Below are 16,659 nucleotides of genomic sequence, written 5' to 3' on the forward strand. Positions count from 1 at the left end.
ATTTAATTTGATGCTCTTATATCTAAGTTTAAGTTCTTACTTCTAGGATCCGGTTAAGCTCACCTCTTTTAGGAATAAAGATTTTAGAACACAAAATGGATTGTTTTATTCGAAGGGATCGGTGATATCACTTTCCTAAATAAATCACTACCATTAATCGCATAAAATTGAAGCGTATATTTGCATTCCTACTACATACATTTACAAACGTTTTCTGAGTAAATAAATCACTGAACAACAAAAGTAACTTTCAATCAAAATCAGTTAAAATACCATCACTCACATTGAATAGATCCTCGTCCATAGTTTGCACTGAAACAGCCGGAGCCGGATGATGAGGATCATCGGTGATGCAGCCGTTCGGGGGCGATGTGAGCGTTAACTGGCTCATTCCCAGCGCCACGAGTGTTTTCGAGAGATCATCCAACGAGGTGTCTTGGGCCTGGAGCGAAAAAGAAAAAAAAAACGGATTAGAGTTGAAAAAACTTTTGAATCGTGTGTATATAACTTTTTAGATAAGCAGAAGTAAAGCACGAACGCGAAGTTATGACCTTACATCTTCTCACAAGCACAACACTTTATTCTGGCACTTTAGAACGTCCATGTTGTTACTTGCTCACACAATAAATCTGCCTCGACCGAGTTGGCAGAACGCGCACATACCCCTTTCTGAACCGAAGGGCAGGGAACGACACTCACTCTTAACGTAGTTAAAATATATGTCTAATGTCCTTTATATTAAATTATCGTGACGGTTACGGATAATTTACTTTATACTAAATAGATTCATTCTAAATGTTCCAACAAATTAATATACGTGGTATCAACGATTCTATAACATTCCCCAGAAAACCATTCCCCAGAATTCCGTTCCCCAGAACGAACCATTCCCCAGAATGTAACATTCCCCAGAATTTCATTCCCCAGAATGCACCATTCCCCAGAAAGCTATGAATATCCATTAATTTTCTTTTTTAATTTTTGCTTTGCGTGAGTCACTTATGTGTCAGGCTAAGGTCTGATGTAACAAAACAAATACGTATGTAGGTAGGGGTCTAGGGGGGTTAGGGGCATAATGAGCACACGGGCTGAAATGGACACTCCCTTATTCTCTGGGAATATGCATATTTCAGCAAAACTTTATAAAATGTACAAAATCTGTAATTCATATAAACTATTTGACTTTATAAAAAATATGCTTTGCTTCATTTGTCCTCTGAAATTCTACTATATTTTTTTCTCAGCTTCAAATTAGTTTATAAGCAAAGCGGTGGGAGAATTCAATTTTAGTGCAAAGTACCTAATCTAGAGAAGTTTCTTCTAGCTAATGTGATAGGGGGAAGTACTTTTACATATCAGTACGTTTTGACACCCATTAACAATTAAGTTTTCATTAAATTCCACGAAAGTGTTTATTTTACCCGGATACCTTTTTATCAGTCGTGTTTACCTATTTTTTTTATTTTATTGGACCCAATTTTCTATCTAGTTTTTCTGACATTTGATTCTTACCATGAATGGATGCAACCCGTCATACTAATGACGAACTTGGACACCAGCCGAGAGTAACTGAAACATATTTCTATTGTATGTAAAATAAGCATTTGCCTAATTTGTCCATTATTCTTCTAGGGTTGTCATGTTTATTACGGCTTAACCAGCCGACGGTGTTTTGAAAATACCTGAAGGTCGTAAACACAAAAGTCAATTTGAACAAATTGAGATGTAAAATTGTGAAAAATAATAGAATCGTTCTGGTGGGCTTCAATCCCACGACTCCCAATACGCTAGACTGGGCGCTTTAACCAACTACGCCCCTAATCCCCCCATTATGCCCCTAATCCCCGTATTCATGATTATTTTCATATTATAATAATACACCTTTATTCCAGTAAATGCCCATAAAATAAACAAATTATGTTTATTTTTGCCTATATAGTGATGTACCCTTCTTTCAGTATTATCTCATTAATGATATAGGCAAAATATATCGATGGAGAGCCCATATAGCATAAGGTTATTTGGCTTAAATTTATTGGGTATAAAGCCATTTTCCATCCAGCTATATATGCTCCTTCTTTTCAAAAAGCATGTTCTTCATAGAGAAACTTTAAAGTAGATGGAGTACCGTGTACCTTTTAAGTGGTAGTCGAAATACGCGTATCTGTCAAAGATAAGCATTTAGGAGCGGAATTAAAAGGTACAAGGTACTCCATCTACTTTAAAGTTTCTCTATTTGAGATTCTGCTCAGAGGATTCGAACATTCATTAAAGACATGTGCTTCATGTTATGCCAAATGGTCATTGTCTAAATGGTCCTTGATCATTTAATCAATCATGCCAAATGCCTTCTTGCCATTTGGTATTCTTACGGAACATTTTGTCTATATCGTCAACAGGATAAGACTGAAAGAAGGGTGTATCACTATTATGTGCAAAATTTAACAAGTCATTTGTAATTTAGACTTGACGTAAAGAAGGGCGTATCATTCTAATGTGCAGAATAGTACGTTTTTATTTTGCTGAATTTACGTACGGAAACGTATAATATGAAACTACGAACGTCTTTATTCCATTCGGGGTATCCCCAAAAGGTAAGCTATGATGCACCTTCTTAAAACATTGATGAAAAGCTGGATGCATCACTATATTTGATAAAAAAATGGACATACATGTGAAATTATACATTTGGAAACTGCTATACCGAAAGAAGGGTGTAGCTCTATTTTGTGCAGAATGGTGATGAGTTGTATATTCTTTCAAATAAATATTGGATATTGTGTTTCTCCTAGACTGATTTCAAAACTTTAAAGTAGGTCGGTAATTTTCTGGGGAATGGTCCATTCTGGGGATTGGTTTTCTGGGGAGTGAAATTCTGGCGAATGGTACATTCTGGGGAATGGGTTTCGGGGGAATGGTTTTCTGGGGAATATTATAGAATCGGTATCAACAGCTATGAAAAGTTAGACTCGCTATGTATTTTTCTACGAAACTTAAATTCAACAATCGACGTCTTGGTAGGGGCAATGGGGGCAATATGAACATACGGGGCAATATGAGCCACCCCGGTTTTGACCTCAAAAACAGTGTTTTAATGTCTAGTGTCATTATGATCTGCTAAAGGATGCCTCAAATAGCCACCACAATAAAAACCGTAAGAATATTTGTTTGAACACTCAAGATATTTACAAAAATGTACAAATTTGTCCTTCGTCATGAAAAGCTTATAATTTTGGCAGTTTTTAATTAAGCCTATAAGACAATTCTATGTATAATTCTGGTAAATTTTACCAGTCCATTGAAACTTCTGATCATAATGAACAGTTCGTAAGCGAAATTAGATTGGTTCGCAAACAAAATTATTGAAAAACGATATATTATTTTCCTGATGAAGGGGCGGGGCAAAATGAGCCACCAAGATTTAAGCAAAACAAACGATGATTTGAACATAAAAATGCATTGCCTAAATATACCAGATTATTTCCTTACTGCATAGTCATCTTTTTGCACCATTACAAGTGGAACACTTTGCTAGAAAATAGGTTAAACCAAGTATCGCAATTTATTACTAGTAGACACGGTCTGTTTACTATGTATTATGTATCTTTAAAAAATAAGCCGCTAGAATCAATAATTTCAAGCAAAGCTAATACTATTTCCTTTCCAATAATGTACTCTTCACCACTAACTCTTCTCTATACTGTTTTAAATATAAATCATTCGATTGAACGAGGTGGCTCATACTGCCCCGTAGGGTGGCTCATAATGCCCCATATGGTTGGTGACCACGTATAAAAACATGGTTTTCCAAAAAGTTCCTGAAATAATTTGCAAGTTGAAGTTAACATTAATTATCGACGCAACATGGAAGATAACATTTTATAGTAGAAGTCATTTGCATTTAAACCATATGTTTTGCTGTTTTTCTATGCATTCCATGACGTTTTCCTTAGGCGGCCCATATTGCCCCGATCACCCCTAATAGGAGAAACGTGGATCAAACAAGGCAGATCAAATTTTTATAACATTCTTGGTTATAACAGTACCTATTCTTGTCGCAACAACTCATCCGGTGGCCTAGCTATATTTGTTCGAGATGGTTTAAACTTCCATGTTAAGAATAACTCTACGGATAACGGGTATCATCATATAGCACTTGAATTACTGTCTAGTGTACGTATTATCGTACATGGCATCTATCGTCCTCCTGGCTATGATGTTAATCACTTTGTTAGTAATTTGGAAAATATTCTATCTTCGGTGGATTCCAAATGTCCCTGCTTCATACTGGGGGATATGAACGTAGCAGTCAATGATGTGGAGTCTCTAGGGACACAGAGATACCTACAACTATTATCATCTTATAATATGATCGTTACAAACACGCACATGACACGTCCTGCCAGCAATAACCTGCTCGATCATGTTATTACTCAAGCCAACCACTCCGAATGTGTTAAAAACTTCACAATTGACTGTAATCTGAGCGACCACTGCTACATTCTGACTCAGTTTAGTACTAAAATACACAAGACTAGCAAAACGCTGAACAAGAGAATGGTGAATCATCGGTTAGTCAACTCCAACTTTCAAATGTTTCTCCAATCATTCGATTTCAACTCATTGAATCCCAATGATCGTAGGTATATCGCTTATTACTGATCACTATGCGCATCTGGTAAATCGTTTCTCGTCTACAGTATCAGTTAATGTCAAAGTTAAAACCACTACCTGTCCTTGGTACAACTTCGACATTTGGAAACTAAGTAAAATCTCGAACAAATTGTTTCAAAGATGGAAAAGAGATAGGCTGAATCAACAACTACAAAGCCTTTTAGATCACGCAAACAAAATGTTAGCTAAAGCCAAACATCGAGCCAAATCAGCTTATTACCAACGAATCTTTTCCTCTAGCAACCCTAAGCAACTATGGAGTAAAATAAACGAACTGATCGGAAATACTTCAAGCAAAGAAAAAGAACCCGATTTAGAAACCCAGGGCGTCGAAACCACCAACTCAAATGACATTGGACGCATCTTCAACAACTTCTTTTCTTCCATCGGGGAAAGTCTCGCTAGCAGCCTGGTTTCAGATGGAAACATCAATAAGTTCAACACGATGACAATATCTAACAGAACAATGTTCCTTCGACCACCATCGCAAGTGGAAGTTTCTACCATAATTTCTGGGCTAGATGTGTCAAAAGCTACTGGAATAGACGGTTCTCGGTTATGGCATTGAAACGAAATGGCGTAGCGTTGTCCACTATAATATGCAATTGCTTCAACGACAGTATTTCTATGGGCATCTATCCAGATTGTCTCAAAAAGGCGCTTGTATTTCCAGTTTTCAAAGGAGGAAATGCAATAAATCCAACAAACTATCGATCAATTTCTGTTCTACCGTCCATCAACAAAGTTTTTGAGAAGCTGTTATCGATGCGTTTAAATAGCTTCATGGATGCCACAGGATTGCTCTATCAGCGCCAGTTTGGTTTTCGACATGGATCGTCAACGGAAGTAGCAGTATTGGAATTGGCTGATGATATTGCTAGTTCAATAGATCGTAAACTGTCTGCCGGAGTCGTCTTTTTAGATCTTTCAAAGGCTTTCGATACAATGAATCATCACATTCTTCTCCAGAAGCTAGATGCGTATGGTATTCGCAAATGATTATCTTCGCAGCTATTTGACTAACCGTCAACAACAAGTTGTAGTATCTGAAATAAGAAGCACCACCTGTACCATTAGTTGCGGTGTCCCACAAGGCAGCAATCTTGGGCCATTGTTGTTTTTGATATACGTCAATGATATAGCAAAGCTGGAATTAAAAGGAAAACTAAGACTGTATGCGGACGATACTGCGATATTTTACGAAGCAACCAAAGTATACGAGTTGAGCGAGGATATGTCAACTGATCTACATATAGTTACCAGTTATCTGGAAAACAATCTATTAGCGCTAAACTTACAAAAAACCAAAACAATGCTATTTGGAGCTAAGGATACTCAGGGGCATCCAGTTTTGACTATTAATGGAGTCGTTATTGAAGAAGTAGACCAATTCAAATATCTGGGTGTGCTAATTGATAGCCAGTTGAAGTGGGACGCCCATATACGTGAAGTAGTTGCAAAGTGTTCATCATTATGTGGGATTCTTCGAGTGTTATCATCGTTTGTACCACAACAGGTTCTCTTGAAGATGTATTACGCCTTCATCCACAGCCGATACCAGTACGGTATATCTGCTTGGGGTTCAACGTACAATACGTACTTGAAGGAAATACAGATACAGCAGAATCAGGCTGCTTGGGCACGTCAGGAGTTAATCATCAATATTAACCTCCTTTTCCCGAGCAGCCTAGATAGCCGCGTAGTGTCGGTAGCGGTTGTTTCAACTGGCTAAGAATTAACACTACGGACTGCCTGTTCCGGTGGTAAAAGTCCACCTCACAGGTGACCCCTAATTTATGGTGTGATGCGTACCGTGCCTAGGAATGAATGGTTAGGGGGGTCTAAATAAAACCTAACCGCTAACGGAGCCTGTGGGGTACCAGGGCGCCCTCCACAGTATTGAGTCCTTCCTGTGCTACCCGGAGCAATGGTGCAGGTGACCTTGTGTTTCTCCGAGATAATCGGCTGCCCTTCTTCAGTCTCTATCCTGAGGCTTAATAAGGGTGGGATTATGAATATGTTGACATTTAATTTAAATTATCACCTATATGGATTCGCATTATGCGTTTTACACAGTGTTTTCTGTGCTCTTTCGCCTTTGGCGACTTTAAATAGATACCGATCTGGTTTTTTCGTTGCTGGTCTTTTTCGTGCTGAGATTGCAAAAAGCTTAATCCTGCCTAGTTTGGGTAGTGGCTACGGTTAGGTTAGCTCAGATCAATCTTCAGCATAAAAGAACAGCAACTATCAATCTTTGCAGACTCATGCAAAATGGTGCAGCCCAAGTGGCGCTAGTTCAAGAACCCTACTTTCGTAGAGGAAACTTCTATCTAGGTAACCTTGTGGACCCAGTTTTTGCTACTTTCAGCAAACTTGAAATGGCAAACTCGCGCTCCATGCCCCGCGCATGCGTGCTCGTTAATAAAGCAATCGTTGCTACACTCATATCTGAGTCAACTACCAGAGATGTATGTGCTGTCACAATCGATGTTTCTGTTGGTGACCTTAACAGGAAATACGTCTATTGTTCGGTATATTTACCACATGATGAACCATCCCCAACGGATGACTTCAAACGAGTTGTCGTACACTGCGTAACAAAAGGCCTTCCGCTGATTGTGGGCAGTGATGCCAATGCTCATCACATCATCTGGGGCAGCTCGGATATCAATTTGAGAGGCTCCAGTCTGATGGAATACTTAAGTAGTACAGACCTTGGATTACTTAACATAGGCAATCGCCCAACCTTCATGGTTTCTAATAGAGAAGAAGTGTTAGACATAACGCTCTGCTCGAATAGAATCAGTCACGAGTTGACGAATTGGCATGTATCCGATGAGGAATCATTATCGGATCATCGCTACATCTTCTTTGAACATTCAAATGTAACTGCGCAGACTTTGCGTTTTAGGAATCCCCGGTCAACAAACTGGGAACTCTATATTGAATTGGTTGCGACCAAATTTCATGGATATTCTCCGTCCATTGAAAATCCAAGTGATCTGGATGATGCCGTTGATACTACAACATCCTACATTATGGAAGCTTTTGAAGAAGCATGTCCTCTGCGGTCTGTAAAGACTACAAGAGGGACCCCATGGTGGAATTCCGATCTGACTAGACTCAGGAAACAATGTAGAAGGAGTTGGAACAGACGCCATTCAGCTGGATCAGAGTCGTTCAAGTCGGCTCGCAAGGCTTACAAGAAGGCTCTTCGTTCTGCTGAACGATCCGGCTGGAAAAACCTTTGTATAAATGTTTCCAGTTTGAGTGAAGTCAGTCGGCTGAACAAAATCCTTGCAAAGTCTAAGGATTTCCAAGTGAACGAAATTCGCTTACCTAATGGTGACTTTACTTCTTCCGATGAAGAAGTTTTAGAATGTTTATTCAATACACACTTCCCCGGTTGTGTGGACATAGCATCTACGGATGAACCAAATGTCTTTTCATGTAGTTACGAGTCTCTGGCCTCGGCTCGCAGTATCGTAACTACTGAATCGATTCAATGGGCACTTAATAGTTTTGCTCCTTTCAAATCTCCAGGAGCGGATGGGATTTATCCTGTTCTGCTCCAAAAGGGATTTGAGTTTATCAAACATGTTTTGAAAAAGCTACTTGTAAGCAGTTTTGCTACCGGGTACATTCCCAAATCCTGGCGTGATATTACTGTAAAGTTTATCCCAAAAGGAGGACGTGCGTCGTATGAGGAAGCGAAGAGTTTTAGACCAATCAGTCTGACCTCTTTTCTTCTGAAATGTCTGGAACGCATTATCGATCATCACATCCGTGATGTTTATTTGGCAAACATGCCTCTTCATGTGAATCAACATGCTTACCAATCTGGAAAGTCCACAGTGACTCTTTTACACAAAGTTGTATACGATATCGAGAAAGCATTCGCTCAGAAGCAATCCTGCTTGGGTGTTTTCTTGGATATTGAGGGTGCCTTTGATAACGTGTCTTTCGATGCCATATTGGAAGCCGCACGAAACCATGGGCTACCTACAATGATTACCAATTGGATTCATCAAATGCTCAAAAACCGACATCTCTTCTCGACATTGCGTCAAGCAGCGATTCGAAAATTGAGTGTTTGCGGATGCCCCCAAGGGGGAGTCTTGTCACCACTTTTGTGGAATCTCGTAGCAGATACGCTATTGAGGCAACTCAATAATAGCGGTTTTCCAACTTATGGATTTGCCGACGACTATCTAGCTCTGATAGTTGGTATGTGCATAAGCACCCTATTCGACCTGATGCAAAGTGCTCTTCAGGTAGTCGAGAGTTGGTGTCGCCAATATGGCCTTTCGGTTAACCCGAATAAAACATCTATTGTTCTTTTTACGGAAAGACGAAACCGCGATGGAATTCGACCTTTACGTCTTTTTGGCACTGAGATTAATGTGACTGATCAAGTAAAGTATGTCGGAGTCATTCTAGATTCTAAACTTTTATGGACAGCTCACATTGATTTCAGAGTCAAAAAAGCTTGCATGGCCTTCGGTCAATGCCGGCGAACCTTTGGTAAAACTTGGGGCCTCAAACCCAAATATATCAAATGGATTTACACAACAGTTGTTCGACCAATATTGGCATATGGATGTCTTGTGTGGTGGCAAAAGGGCGAAGTGAGAACAATCCAATCAAAATTGGGCCATCTCCAGAGGATGTGCTTGATGGCGATGTCTGGTGCGTTCTCTACAACTCCCACAGCAGCGCTTGAGGCCATTTTCAACGTTGCGCCACTACACATATATCTTAAACAAGAAGCACTTTCTTGCTCTTACCGTTTATGGGTACTGGATCTACTGGAGAAAAATCCAGTGAATCGTAGATCTACACACACTTCGTTGTTTCCACTTTTGGTGAATTGGGACAAAATTGTCCTTGCTCCAAGTGATCTCACAATTGCTTGTCACTTTCCTTACAGGACATTTACCACACAATTCCCTTCACGGGAAGAGTGGACGTCTGGCTATTTGGAAAGAAGTATATCAAACAATATAGTATGTTACACTGATGGCTCCCTTCTTGAAGGTAGAGCTGGTGCAGGAGTATATTCTCGTGAGCTAAGACTGAATCAGTTTTACTCACTTGGTAGAAACTGCACCGTTTTTCAGGCGGAAATATTTGCTCTTATGTGTGGAGTGCAATCAGCACTTCAACAGCGCGTAATGGGTAAAGTCATATACTTCTGTTCAGATAGTCAAGCTGCTATAAAAGCTCTCGCTTCGGCCAACTCAAGGTCGAAGCTTGTTATCGCATGTCGAACTCAAATTGAGGAACTGAATTCAGTCAACTCTGTAAACCTTGTATGGGTACCAGGCCATTCTTCCATCGCTGGAAATGAATTGGCTGATGAGCTAGCTCGCGATGGAGCATCGCATGACTTCATTGGCCCTGAGCCGGCTATTCCAATTTCGAAGTGCTGGGTGAAGCTTCAGATAAACTCTTGGGCGGCAACTCAGCACAAGCAATATTGGAATAGTTTGGAGTCATGTCGTCAAACAAAATTGTACATTACTGAGCCATCTCCAAGGGTGGCAAAGTATTTAGCAAATCTGTCAAAGCAGAATTGCAGTCTCTTGGTCAGAGCGTTGACAGGCCACTGCCGACTCAACTATCACATGGCAAATATTCAGCGTGCTGACTCATTTGTGTGTGATAATTGTGACTCCGATTATGGAACTTCGTATCACCTGATATGTAACTGTCCAGTTTTTTCGCAAATGCGATTCCAATTACTTGGTAAACACTTATTGAGTGAAACTAAATTCAGAAGCCTGAATCTTCAGGATATTCTGTTATTCTTAACCCGCTGTGGTAATGAGCTATAGGCTCTCTACGCTCATGCGTTTTGCAGTGCCCTTTTTAGGGCGCTGTTCGAACCCATTGTGGTATGGAGCTACATGCTCTCATTTCGCTTATGCGATTTTCCCTCTTCAAGGGACCCCACTCCTATTTCCTCCCATCTTTCCCTTCCCTTTCCTCTCCCATCGGGTAGATGATGAAATAGGCTCAAATATGGCGATGGCACAAATCTCCCAACTGGTGGGGAACGTGCCTTTGGAGCCGGCCTTCTGATACCTGATACCTGATACCGTCAACAACAAGTTGTAGTATCTGAAATAAGAAGCACCACCTGTACCATTAGTTGCGGTGTCCCACAAGGCAGCAATCTTGGGCCATTGTTGTTTTTGATATACGTCAATGATATAGCAAAGCTGGAATTAAAAGGAAAACTAAGACTGTATGCGGACGATACTGCGATATTTTACGAAGCAACCAAAGTATACGAGTTGAGCGAGGATATGTCAACTGATCTACATATAGTTACCAGTTATCTGGAAAACAATCTATTAGCGCTAAACTTACAAAAAACCAAAACAATGCTATTTGGAGCTAAGGATACTCAGGGGCATCCAGTTTTGACTATTAATGGAGTCGTTATTGAAGAAGTAGACCAATTCAAATATCTGGGTGTGCTAATTGATAGCCAGTTGAAGTGGGACGCCCATATACGTGAAGTAGTTGCAAAGTGTTCATCATTATGTGGGATTCTTCGAGTGTTATCATCGTTTGTACCACAACAGGTTCTCTTGAAGATGTATTACGCCTTCATCCACAGCCGATACCAGTACGGTATATCTGCTTGGGGTTCAACGTACAATACGTACTTGAAGGAAATACAGATACAGCAGAATCGATGTATGAAAGCCATTTACAGATTGCCATATCTGCAGCCTACAAACACTCTGTACACTGAAATGGAGCACAATATTCTTCCGATAGCAGGACTTTACACAATGAGGGCAGGAATAATAATGTTCAAGATAGTTCACAACATAAACTTGCACCACAACTGGATTTTCAGTACCGCTGCTCACCAATATAGGACCAGATAGGCTCATCTATTCTAATTCTAATTCTATTCTATTCTGTGCTTGCACAGCCAATATTGAAAAGCATCCTGGAAATACCAAAATTTCTTTCGGTATTCTCTTGTCAGCATTAATATTTGCAGCATATCAATGATATGATACAAATATTAAAACGGCCAGGCCCACTGTGCAGACTTGGGGTTTGAAGGTAATTCAAAAATAAACGGCGATCGGATTATTCACGAATGAATAACATGATAGACGGATAATTTTGAAATATTTTAAAGGAAGAAACGGGGACAACCGTACCAACCGTTCCATTTAGGGAGATAGGCAAAACCGGTGGGAGTGGCGTTGTTAGGAAAGTTAATGCGTACTCCATTGTTGTTTGTAATCCTTTCCTGGGATGGGACACAGGTATTTCTCCCGTATGTCCTGGCTCTAGAGCCTAGGCTTAAGCGCCCTTACTCGCTCTCTGAAACGATAAGAAAACTAATTCTGACCTCCCTCATATTTTATAGCAATCTATGACGTGATGTAACAATAATACAATGAAAACATTAAATGACACGGAACAATCTCACCAATTTCAGTCAGCTTTAGTATCAAATAATCTCTTCACTCAAAAGACTATCCGTTTCCGTAATTATCCATAACTCGCTCCTGTGTTACGTGTCCAATTTAGTTTTGGTTGAATATTACACACATTTAGCAGCATTTTACTTTTATCCATGCGTTATGGTTGTTTGGAACGCGTTTTACACACATTTTCAATCGTAGTAGGCGTTTGGTTTTTGAAAACGAAGCAACGTTTTCCTTTTACTCGTGGAATGTCACTTTTGTTAACACTAAACGCTGATATTCATTTTTTTTTTTCGAATTTCGAGATTAAACTCATAAAAGATAGGAGAATATTTTTCAAATTCTTCGTTCCAAACATGTTACAAAAATTTCCTTCAAACTACACATAATGATTCACGGTCTCTTCAATTAACTCTGCGATTAACAAATGCAATGCACACCACGGTTGTCTCAACATTTACGATCCGTTTTGCTCTATCCATTCAAATTTGTGTCGATCACTACTTAATCAAATATTAAAATTCTGGACTGGAAAGTTTAGGAACCATCAGCCGAATTTCACCAAACCGCAGATAAGCAACACGAGACAAAAAAAATACGGGTTAGAAATTTTCACGTCCTTTTTCGGAGCAGCACCACCAGCCTTTTCGTTTTTTCTCCTTTTAAAATTATAATCACCACGATAACGAGAAAAGCTCGATGCACCTCAACCTATGCTCAAATATTTCAGAAGAAGACACTTTTTTCGAAAACAGCACCAGCCGTTTCACCAGCCGAATCTTATTTTTTGCGGAGATGATAAAACCGTGACAGATCAATTTTAAATACACCCGTTTGCGCGCGCAGCTTACTGCGATCCCAAGCCGGACCAGATAGGCTCATCTATTACAAAGAAGTGGATTCAGAACTGAGATAGGGAGGAGGAGATTTGAGAATATGGAGCCAAGAATATATAATCAATTACCAGAAAGTATAAAAAATTCTCATTCAATTAATATGTTTAGGAAATGTTTAAGAATTCACATTAAAAATAATATAAATAACTTTATAATACGCTAGTAGTTAGAATTCCACAGCTAGTTCGCTAGACAATCATAAACGACCCTACTTTACTTTATACTAAATATATTCATTCTAAATGTTCCAGACCTGCAAGTACGCTTACCTGCGAATGCAGCGTTCGCTCCAAATCATCCAGACAATTGTCCTCCAGTGAGTTACCCATTCCTTCCACATCCTGCGCCTTGATCGCTTCACCAATTCCAGAATCAATCTCCTCCGGTGTGGTTATGCTGATTTTCGGCATTCTGTAGCTCATCGCCGTTGTGGTGGCCGCTGCTTTCGCTTTCATAACCAGCGACTCCAGCTTACCGGACGGAGACGTTTGCAACTGGTCGAGCTGGAGCAGTGAGCTTCTCCGTTTGCTGTTCCGACTGCTCTGGCCTAGGAGGAAATCCGGGGGGAGTGGTGTTATGGCTGATGATGGTGGCTCTACTATCATGTCCTGGCTGTATATGGCTTTCAAGCGAGGTGACGGTTGGAAAGCTGATTGCGAGGGTGGATCTTTGACGGGATCGCTTGGAGTAATACTTGGATTGGTTTGCGACGTCTGTTTTTCTGGTGTTCCTAGAAGAGTCGATGAAAACTCGGGACGAAGGGAAATTTCTCCCAACGTTGAGAGGGATGATATGTTAAGAGTGCTGTTGACTGGTGGGGGCTTCGATTTGGGTTTGCCATGCGCTGTTATTTTGTTTAACATTGAGAGAGGGTTCATTTTTTCCTTGCGCGCAGGTTTTGGAACGGCAAACACGTTGCCTGGGCTTGCAGGGGCTACCTTGGGTTTCTTAGCGGAACGAGGGGTTTTGGGCAACTGATGACAAAAGCTAGATGATAGAAGTCGCATCCGGAGATTCATCTGATGAATTTGATCATCATCCAGTAGAGCAAGCCGATTTCTTTTAGATATTGGTCGACTGCCTGGTTCGCAGTCATCTTGAAAGTTGAGAGTGATTGGCGGAGTATTGAAGATTTTGTTCCTGATTCCAAGATCAGCGTTCAACTCATCAGCTTGATTTTGTTTTTGCAGTTCCTGAAATCTCGCATCTCCAAATGGCAAACTTCTTCGCAATGATGCTAATTCGTGGCATATACTATCGGATTTTACGACAACTTTGGAGAGTTCTTTCAATTCAAACTTGAGCGACTCAATGCTGCGAACAGAAAATCCTGACAAGTTCTGGTTTATATCCGGAACAAGAAATATCAAAATTTCAAACATTTTTACAGCGTCAATCTTCCCATTCTCATCGAACACTTCTCGAAAGTGGCAGGCATTATCGGGGAACAGAACTTCCAAACGATATAACGTCTCCTTGAGTTCATCTTCCTTGATTCCCAGTACAAGCTCCTTTGGCTCAAGCTTTCTTTTGGCCGTCACAATAACTTTGTTGTATTCAGTCGTAATTTCCTGTAGTCGTTTCCGCTTGGATTCAGTTTCTTCGAATCGTTTCCTGTTGATTGTTCCCCATAGTTCGATCAGCTTTTCGTAACTCATTTGTTTTGCTGGTCCTTGGCATTCAGCGAACAAGTTTTCAAGCCATTCATCTATTCCTTGAATTCTGCTTTGAATTACACCAACGTCTTTTTGGATGGCTTCCCGAATTTTCGTCCCAACATCCTCCCATTCTTGATGATGTTCCAAGAGCTGCACTACATTAATTTTGCAGATTATCTTGCCTCCAGTTTGCACACCAGTTCGTCTCAGTTCTTCCTTCGTTACAAACTTGATCAGCACCAACAAAAACTTCATGAACTTCAACCCGCCCGGAAGAACCACCGTGTGAGCCTTGATCTTTTCCATATCCAGCTTTCCTCGTTCAACCAAGTTATTCACATACTCCACGGTTGAACTACGGAAGGCACTTTCCGCATTCTTGTCGAAAATAGGCCAGTAGAACCGCTTCCGAAACTCCTTGGCGTCGTACACATTAAACAGGAAGTGCAGAACGTGAATAAACGCCTTGGTGTTCGGCTTCAGGAACATTCCCTAGAAAGACGTTCAATATAGAAACGGTATCCTGTTTTCTGTCACGGGGTAACTTACCTTGGCGAACACGGCTCGAAATTGTTCCGATGGTGGATTCCGCTTGGAGAGCACCGTCAAACAATGGAATATCGCTGCATCCAACTGTTCCTCCGCTGCGCCCACATTTGCCGAACTGGATGGCGTGTTTAGTCGCTTCATACTGATGGTTCTGTTCATGTCTGTAGTATTTCACTCCTGTCTCCATTAACAACGCAAAAATTCTTTATAAAAATCACAATAATTTCAGATGAAGAAAACGGTCAGCCATCGAATCGAAAAAAAACCGCGACGGTGCCGCTTTTTGAATTCACTGAACAAACTGTCATTGAAAAATGAAAACAAAACCCAAAATGCATCCCACAGCCAAACTGACAGCATTTTAGGGCAACTTCTCCGGTAACGGTCCAAATCGTACAACCAAAATCCAACTTTTTACGAGTGCTAAATGGCTGCCTCAAGCAGGCTCACTTTTTGGTAGGGATCAAACGGTATGACGTTTGGCTTGGGTCGGTTCTATACAGGCCCATGACAACCATATATCGATTATTAAACATTAAACAAAACTTCGCATTCTGATTGCACTCTCGATTCAAATTACCCGAAAATGAGTAAACACATGGAGATGTTGACTACAGGGGACTGACACGGCTGTCATCCTGCATACATTTCGGCTCTTCGTCACATCGTTTTGGTACTTCGCGTTTTGGTACCCACTTTCTGGTTGGTTTACCCTAACCTTGCTCCTAATTTTCGAGTATACGGCTCATACGCTGCTAGTGCTAGATTCTGGCAATTAAACATATCGCATTGAATTGTCGTATTTGATGACGCTTTTCATTTGTTCATCATTTTGTTTAATGTTTTACGCATCAGCGAGGTATTATTGATGTCTCCTACCCATAAAAACATATTTTTGTCCTTCCCAAAACAATGAAAACAAGAACACTGGACGCCATGTTGAATTGACGTAGGGTTGGTAAATATTGGCTCATGTCACCCCCCTGGTTGACTACGCTAAAAGTCGTCCCGTGCCATGGGCCTGGTTCTATATAAAACCGACCCAAGCCAAGGGTCAGATCGCCTGTTCCCTACCAGAAAGCGAGCCTGCTAACGGCAGCCATTAGCGTTTTAGAAAATCTGGATAGTTTTGTTCTATTGGGCGAGGTTTATAGAGCGCTGCATATGACGAGCCTTACCTCACTTATTTGACAGCTGCTGGTCCTGTTGTTTACGTTTCGGACTTAAGCCCCAAACACAATGTAAACGGCAGCACGGTACAACGGCAAAACGGCAAGCCCATTTTGATCTACACTATACTTGTCAAATCCATGTTAAATCTGATTGAGTCGACATCGATCAAAACATTGAAATGTCATTCAAGTCGGTGTTGCCGTTCTTGCCGTAATGCCGTTGCATTGTGTTTGACCCTTTAGTCGT

General features: G+C 40.6%; 1 protein-coding gene across 1 annotated transcript; it reads right to left on the reverse strand.

Moving 5' to 3' along the window:
• Positions 1-153: 153 nt before the first annotated feature.
• Positions 154-15,548, reverse strand: LOC5569648 (augmin complex subunit dgt6). Its single transcript, XM_001652861.2, has 3 exons — positions 15,241-15,548; positions 13,303-15,183; positions 154-442 (listed from the first exon to the last, which is right to left on the reverse strand). The coding sequence occupies exons 1-3, from the start codon at positions 15,397-15,399 to the stop codon at positions 251-253; spliced, it is 2,232 nt and encodes a 743-aa protein (XP_001652911.1). The 5' UTR covers positions 15,400-15,548; the 3' UTR covers positions 154-250.
• Positions 15,549-16,659: the final 1,111 nt, after the last annotated feature.

The sequence above is a fragment of the Aedes aegypti genome, chromosome 3 (assembly GCF_002204515.2).
Source record: "Aedes aegypti strain LVP_AGWG chromosome 3, AaegL5.0 Primary Assembly, whole genome shotgun sequence".
Taxonomy (NCBI): domain Eukaryota; kingdom Metazoa; phylum Arthropoda; class Insecta; order Diptera; family Culicidae; genus Aedes; species Aedes aegypti.

Excerpts from the sequence above, each read along its gene's own strand:
- LOC5569648 (XM_001652861.2), bottom strand. The coding sequence starts at position 15,399 with ATGAACAGAACCATCAGTATGAAGCGACTAAACACGCCATCCAGTTCG. Across the intron at positions 15,184-15,240 it reads TTCGAGCCGTGTTCGCCAAG|GGAATGTTCCTGAAGCCGAA; the intron begins GTAAGTTACCCC and ends ACGTCTTTCTAG. Across the intron at positions 443-13,302 it reads AGCGAACGCTGCATTCGCAG|GCCCAAGACACCTCGTTGGA; the intron begins GTAAGCGTACTT and ends TTTTCGCTCCAG.